Genomic DNA, 7,474 nt, shown 5'->3' on the forward strand with positions numbered 1-7,474 from the left:
AGAGGCTAACCTTGTATCTTGAGTAAAATAAAATAGATAATAGTGCTAGTTTGTGATAATGAGAATTGTGCTAATTAAGGCAGGAGTTAAAACTGAGCATGCGTAAAGACTGAGTTCAACTAAACAACACTGTTAGGAAGACTATTGACGACCACCAGAGGACCCTAGAAGACCACCGGGAGACCCTGAAAGACCGCCAACGAACACAAGGGCGCATGCGTCAAAGGCTTTTGCATATGTTAATGAATTCCAGGAAATAACATGAATATTTAGATTATTTCTGGGAAATGTAATGAATATGTATACTCTAATCGTATACAAATTCTGTGATTGTTGGTACGCACGGTATGTGGAGCGATCCCCTGTGCGTCCGACGTCGCAATAAAGAATACCTGCTTTCTAAAACTCCAAATTGAGTCCTAGAGAGTTTGTCAGGAACTTCTTTGTTTCAGGATGCTAAAGGGACAGTGCAAATATGGCTTTTTCACTCTCATCGTGCTCTTCGCAGCCAGGAGAAGGAACAATCTCCGTGACTCTTAGAGCCACCCAGCCTAAAACAGCCACAAGCCATCGGGGCCACACCTGCGACTGAGGAGGGGAAAGAAGCAGAGAAGTTTCTTGGCCCTGTGGGGACACGCTCGAGCAGATGAGATGTCATCCCCTCCAAGGGGAGCTGAGACTTGCAAATTCACCGCAGGAAAGCGGACGTCCCCCAGCGGGTCCCTGGCAAGGATGAGCGCAGGATGCAACCCCGCCGCTCTGTGCTATCCCTCCCCACTGCCCTCCTGGGGCCAGAGCTGGCTCATTTTGGCAACTGGACTAGAAGGATCCCTTTTTCAGGGGGCAACAGGGGACCCCTTTTAGTGCTAACTGGGACCTGGCTCAGAGCTGGGCTTTATCCCCAGACACATCCAAATCCAAGTCCAGGAGCAGCCCCCAGGGCTGTTATCGGGGCAAGGGGACGGAGGGGTCCGTTTGTCCTACCCTGCTGCTGAGAACTGCTGCTAATTAGGGGTTGGGTGACTTCTGAAGGGGCCTGAGAGAAAGCCAGCGTAATTATAAGGCAGGGGAGTCGCTTCGCCTCCTTCCCTAAGTGTTCCCACATGCTGCCTGCGGCAGGAAGCGGCCGCAGGGCTTTTTATAAACCCTGCAGGAGTCAGCTGAGATTCCTGGGGTTTGTCCAGAGAGGACAGACCCCAGCAGGGCAGGGAGCGCCGTCGACATCCCCTCACTTTGACCCATGTCTGTTCTAGCAAAGGCGTGGGGCTGGGAAATGAGGCCCCAAAACCGCCCCAGGAAGGCGGATGCAGGAGGGAGGATGCTGCGAGGTGCAGAGCGGGGTGTTGGGGGGTATCATGCCCCCGTTTGCACGGGTACCCGGGCACAGCCCTTCCTCTTCCCTCCCTCAGCGCTTTCTAGGACACCGAAAATGCCTTAAGCAAATACACAGCAGGTCTTTGCTCGCCCTGAGGCTACTTAGCTGGAGGAGGACTCTGCTAAAACCCCAGGAAAATGCTGCACTTGTCATCATCTGACATAATATTAACAATAACTGATGCCTGGGCTTCCCATAGCCCTTCAAACATCAAGTTAGAAGGGCTCTAACTCCAAAACTGCTTGAAAAGAGAGATGATAACGTAGATAAGGGGTTAAAAACATGATAGGGATGTTATATGCCGAATAACTCAAAAGGAGCTGCGCGCTGCCCAACTGGGGCTAAAATGCTTCTGGCTGTGTATTTTGTGGCTAATTACAGCCCAAACAACGCTCAGCTCCAGCCTGACTTCTGCCCACTCCGCAGCGCTGCCTGCTGCCCCACGCTGCCTTGGCAGGGTTTCTCGTTAGGGGGTCAGCAGGATCTGGGGGGCCCCGATCACAGCGGCAGCTGTGCGCTGCGGCCAAGGATCCTCCTCTTTTTGCTCGCTGGCAGGCAGGAGTGACGTGGCGAAGCAGCGGCGGCTGAGTCTCCCCAGCCCTCGGAGCCCCCTGAGCCACGCAGGCGTCCGGGACCAAGCCAGGACGTGCTGGAGGAGCTGGGAGCCAGCGCACGTAGGGGCTGGACTAAATACAGATTTATCAGCTAGGGGCATCCTTATAAATGCCGTTGTTTAAAGCATAAACTAGTCATGGGTGTTTAGAAAACTCATTTAAAACAGTCACTTTCAGGCTTGATTTCGTCTCCTCTGCTAAGTAAGAGATGTTGAAGGCACGTGAACAGGAGTCAGGGGCTCAGTGCCCCCCAGCATAGACAAGGATGCTCAGCATCACCGGGGAGCTGCTGCCACCCCAGCCACGGTGAGAGCTCCGAGTCCACCACCCCTCCCTGGGGCCACAAAGAAAGATAGCACGCACAGCCCCATGGGGGCAAAGGGTTTATGCATGGCCTGGGACCCCCACCTTCCACTCCACCTTTACTTTCCCCCTCCACCAGCATCTGCTCTTCAACTTGTTTCTGCTGCTTCGGTGGGTAAAACCGAAGGTTTAAAATGCCTCGGTGGATGACCTCTGAATCCAGCCGGCCGCCATGGGGAAAGAGACGCTCTGCCCTACAACAAAAACCAACCTGTGTGAGATATGGGAATGGTTTCCCCCCAAATTGTCTTTGTTTTAGACAACAGACCCAGGCGGTGAGGCCGTACCTTCACGCAGGGGAAACCACTGCCCCGACTCCTCCAGCACAGCTTCCAGGGGAGATGCCGGAGGGTCCCGGGGAGACTCCGTCACTTTGATCTTGATCTCTTCTTTGGTGATGGTGAACTTCATTTTGTTGCCGAAGTAGGAGATGCCGGTGACTTTCAACTTGTTGATGTCATCGGGAAAGGCAGGGTTGAAGCGGAGGCTGGTCTTCGTGATCCTGGAAAGGCAGGAGCAGGTCAGCGGTGGGGACAAAGGGTGGCCACAAAGCAAAGCAGCTTTGTAGGGTCAGCCACCTCCCCAGACAGCACAGCCTCATACATCCCCGACGGCCCTCCCGTTACTCCGTGCATCCGTGGGCAGAAAGAGTCCTTGGTGTACCCCAAGGATCTCTGGGCAAATCCCAAACACACTGATGAAGCATCTGGTGAAGAGCTACTCGGGTTGTGATTTCAGAGCCCAGCACCCTAAGGCAACCTGTCCGTCTTCCAGGTCCGCGTTCTGGGTCTGTGGTTTCCATCAGGTTGGATTCTTTTTTTTTTTTTTTAAGGCAGCTCAGGTCCCCATTCATGTTCAGAGCGTGGCTTCATCAGCTGCTACCCTGGCAACGTTTTGGGAATACCCTGCTCTGAGACGGGGAGGGGAACAGGGCACAGGAACGAGCAGAGGTGGCCACGGACCCCAAGCAGGAATTGCCATTGAAGTCTGGTCACACGAACCTACGGGCGCAGGCTCTGGGCCATGTGCTGGAGCTGAGCTCCAGCCACGGGAGGAGCTCAGGAGATGGCTGTAGCTGGGATTTTTAGGATGTGAGTTCAGCTTCAGCCAAAATACCTAAGCAGCAAGTACCCGTTCTCATCTGCCGTTGCGCTGAAAGCTGTACGACGCTGGTGAGGAGATGGGGGGAGCTCACCTCACCTGGTGGAGATGCTCCTGGAAGCGCTGCTCAATTAAATCGCAAGACACGCCTGACTGCTAGCACTGTCCCTCTCCTCTGTAATTTGCCATCTCAACAAAGATGCATTCGCACAGCTCAGTTTTCACTTTCCCTCCGGGCTGTGACTGAAGCAGGCCGGTGAGGTAATGTTCAGAAATCCGGTTTGAAGGGCTTTAAACTCAGCACCGCTATATGTGCTCCCTCAACAAAAGATAAAAATCAAGCAAACAGCTTGAATTCTTTCTCCAAGCCCTTAGCCAAAGTGTTTTGGCTTTGGATGAGAAAAGGCAATGGTCACTGTTATCTCCTACTCAAACCTTGACACGTGAGAGCTCTTGACGATCATCTCCAGTTTGTTGAGAGGGCTCAACGGACTGGAGAGGTCTCAAGAGAGGCCCAAGAGCCTGGAGAGCCTCAGCAGCAGGCCAACGTGCCAGCCAGGGTCCGTGGCTTACAACGGGCAAGGCAGAGCACGGCCTTGAGGGCTGCATAAATGTCACCTCAACATCTGTGGAAATTTGGCTGGAGCCCCAAAGCCTGTGGCTTGAGCCTGTGCCGAGAGGGGCCCAACCTGACACACACAGAGCATCTGAAGACCTTCACGCTTCGCAAAAGCTGCGATTAAAGTTTTCAGCTGGGAGTACGGTAGCTCACACCCAGCTCCACCAAGAAACCGATGGGTTTCTCAGCAGCTTCTGGCCACACACACAGAGTAAAAACACATAGTTAGTGCTAGAAGGTTTCACTGGAAATCAAAAGGCTTGTCAGTTTGATCCATCCTCAGTTAAACTAAGAATACACTCAAGAGACTGTTGCTCCAGGGTTGAAACCACCAGGCTGCTTTGGATACGAGACACAGCTTTGAAATTATACAAACAGCTTAATGTTTTTTCTAAAATATTTTAATGCTGTGGCGATGCCAGCTGAGCACTTTCCTCCACAGAGGCTTGCAGAGCCACATGTGTGCAGATGGCAGATTGCTTCAGAGGGGCTGCAGAAGGTCTTTCCACACCAGATCCAAAGGAGATAGGATGGTGTTATAGCTAAGCTAGACGACAGACTTATGGAATGGCATTTAGCTTCCCAAATGTGCAACTAACGCATCAAGTGACACGGAGAGAGTCTCTTACCTGTTCCAAATCTGTTTCCAGCTTTTAAAGTGGGAATAGGCCCACGGCAGCTCAGTGTGGTGGTAAAGGACAGGGTCTGCATTTACAAAGGTCCCCTTAGAAAGACCAGAGTGTGTAAGGTATTATAAGCAGCAGTCTTGTATTTGCCTGCAAGGTGGTTGTATGGACTTTCTCTTCAATTAGTTAACCAAAAGGCCAATGTAATTGGTGGATCATAGTCTTTAAGCTTCATCCACTTAGTGAAGAAACCAAAGCTACAACCACCTATGGAGTGGGCAGGTCTAGATGTGTTTCTGATATGCAGACATCAGAATGATACGGGCTAGCCACAGTCCTGAGACGTCCCTCTTCACTGAGAGTGTCAACTAGTGTTGAAGAGCTCGGTGTTGGCCTAGCTTTGTCTCCTTTTGAAGCCAATGGCTTTCAACACTGACGTAGCTGGAGGAGAAATGGACCAAAGCTTATCATTTCTGATAACGCCACGCTGTCCTCCACCAGTGACTAACTATCCCTAGTATCCACAGTTCATCTGGGATCATTAACGTTCCTGTTTGTTCATTACCTGCTGGGAGCTTTGGAGGATATTCTGGATGCTGCAAGTTCCTTTCTTTTTCATGAGTAAAAACACATTGCTCCAGCTGAACAGTGAGGTTTCAAGTGACGTGTAGTTGCTTAGAAATTAAATGCGACATAACATAGGTCTCACCTGAACCCTGTGTAGCCAAAGAGGACAGCTTGCAAGAATCCACCCATCCCTGTCAAGAAGTTCACAGCTCCTGACCCATCTGAGTTCTCCACCCAGATCTGCTCCAGCAAGAGAAAGAAATGACTCAACAGTTGCATTGGGACTCTTCATACAGTTTAGTGGGTTTGAATACGCTTATCATCGTCACTGCCACATATTGGGGTGTTGCAATGACCATGCCCTGCCGCCCATCCTGGCATGAGGCGGTGGGGGGGCTCCAGTGTGTCTCAAAATGCCACCATCTCCATTCCCTTTCCCATCCCTGGCAGGCAGAAGGAAGCCTGGGGTGAGCATGATACTGACCCATGGCTTTGTATTGGGTGGTAGGAAGCTGATGCCTCTTTACTGCTCTTCAGAAGCATGCAGAGAAGAGACGGAGTGTGCAACCACCTAGCTCAATATAACAATAACCTAGTGACCACAAGTGCAGTCAGCACAGGCTCCAGCCCAAGTGATGTCTCAGTGTGATGCGACCTGCTTGGGCACAGGCAAGATAGAAACAAGAGGCATTTGTCACAGGGAAGCACCCACGCCACGCAGCTAACCTTGAAGGGCTCCGTGATGTTGCTGAAACACTTGTTCAGTTGGCTCTGGGCTCTCTGCACCTCCTTTAGCTCCAGCCAGCCCACTGCAAACATGCTCTGCAGGAGAGAACGGCCTTTCACCAGCTGCTGTCTCCCCCAGGGGTGACAATATAGCAAAAGCTTCAGAGTGACACAACTGGCACCCCTCTGACCCACAGTAGACATCTTCAGCGCACATCGCTAGCTCTGCACTAGAGCTTAGAGTTTAAAGCAGGTCTGACAAATCGTGCCCGCTGATGGGGCTGGCAGTGACTAACTCAGATGGAAACCACCACCTCGTGGATGAATCCCACCTTAGGCTTTGCCCCTCTCCTTACCCAGGTCATGGCTGGCCCATCCAGCTCAGTGACGGGTTCGTACATCTCCAGGTCATTTCTCCGGACTTCAGAGCTCATGGGGTGCATCAGCGGGAATCCAAGCAAGACAACGTCAGCTTGTTTCACGGGCTCACCTGGGGAAAGGAGTCGGTCAGACCACGTACGCCAGCGGGAATAACTGGCAGACTGATTGTCTATTTACTCATACAGGGAACAAACCTGACTCACACAGAATCATAAACTTCGAACAACAAACACCAGATCACCAGGGGGAAGGTAGTGGAACTACAGGGAGGACAACTCACTGCTGCCTTGCTAAAGGCAGCCCAGAACAGCAGCTTATGGTTTGTCCTGGCGCTGTGTCGAGGCAGGACACTGGCACAGCTCTAACATGATCGCACCCAGACTGGTGTCACCTAAGCTTCAGGTGCAAAGGAACAGCTCCCACGATCCCGTGCACCCAGCTTACCCTGCCCTAACTGTGAGAAAAGGGGCACTAAACTGGGCATGCATTTCCACTGGAACTGGCCCCTCCACTGCCAGAGGGCCAGGGGCTGCTGGAAGGGCAACACATGGCACTTGACCTTGGAAAGATAGACCCAACTGTCAGCAATGGGTTCAGAGCAACCATGTCATGTGGCCCAGTACTAAAAGTCTCTTCCTACTCCCTATGTTCCCAAATTTCCTAGTTTTATGAGCCTGCTAATGAGAAACGATCCTCCAAGAGGCAGAAAAAATATCTACAAGCCAGGGTGTCCACACTGGCAACCCAAATGCTGCACTTGGAGAGCAACGCTAGAGATTTTTACTTCAGCCAGCCATTCAGCCGCTGTCCCAGTATTTGAACCAGAGTCCCCACTTCTCGCAGGCTTACAAAGAGCGAGCAGTGGACAGCTCAAAGGTCTACTGCTGCCTCTCCGCTCACCTGGGCTGTAACCGTCGTACTCGGGATGATATTTCTTTTCCGCATCAAAGGGCACTTTGACTTTCTTAGCACAGTCCAGCCACTCCTCTGGCACAGGGATCAAGAAGTCCCGAGCAACATCAGCTGCAAAATTTAAGCTGAAAAGAAGCCAGTAACAATGCTTTATGTCAGGCATGGGTGCCTGTGACCTCCTCAGAGAGGG

General features: G+C 51.9%; 1 protein-coding gene across 1 annotated transcript in view; it reads right to left on the minus strand.

Moving 5' to 3' along the window:
- Window positions 1–2,481: 2,481 nt before the first annotated feature.
- Window positions 2,482–7,474, minus strand: part of ATHL1 (ATH1, acid trehalase-like 1 (yeast)) — a 10,679-nt gene continuing 5,686 nt past the window's right edge. Inside the window, exons 8-13 of the mRNA XM_009579267.1 lie at window positions 7,273–7,409; window positions 6,348–6,481; window positions 5,992–6,087; window positions 5,408–5,505; window positions 2,640–2,854; window positions 2,482–2,546 (exon numbers count right to left, since the gene is read on the minus strand). Coding sequence (XP_009577562.1) covers window positions 2,482–2,546; window positions 2,640–2,854; window positions 5,408–5,505; window positions 5,992–6,087; window positions 6,348–6,481; window positions 7,273–7,409 — 745 coding nt within the window. The remainder of the gene's footprint in view (window positions 2,547–2,639; window positions 2,855–5,407; window positions 5,506–5,991; window positions 6,088–6,347; window positions 6,482–7,272; window positions 7,410–7,474) is intronic.

This window comes from Fulmarus glacialis, unplaced genomic scaffold (genome assembly GCF_000690835.1).
Source record: "Fulmarus glacialis isolate BGI_N327 unplaced genomic scaffold, ASM69083v1 scaffold15236, whole genome shotgun sequence".
NCBI classification, from domain to species: Eukaryota; Metazoa; Chordata; class Aves; order Procellariiformes; family Procellariidae; genus Fulmarus; species Fulmarus glacialis.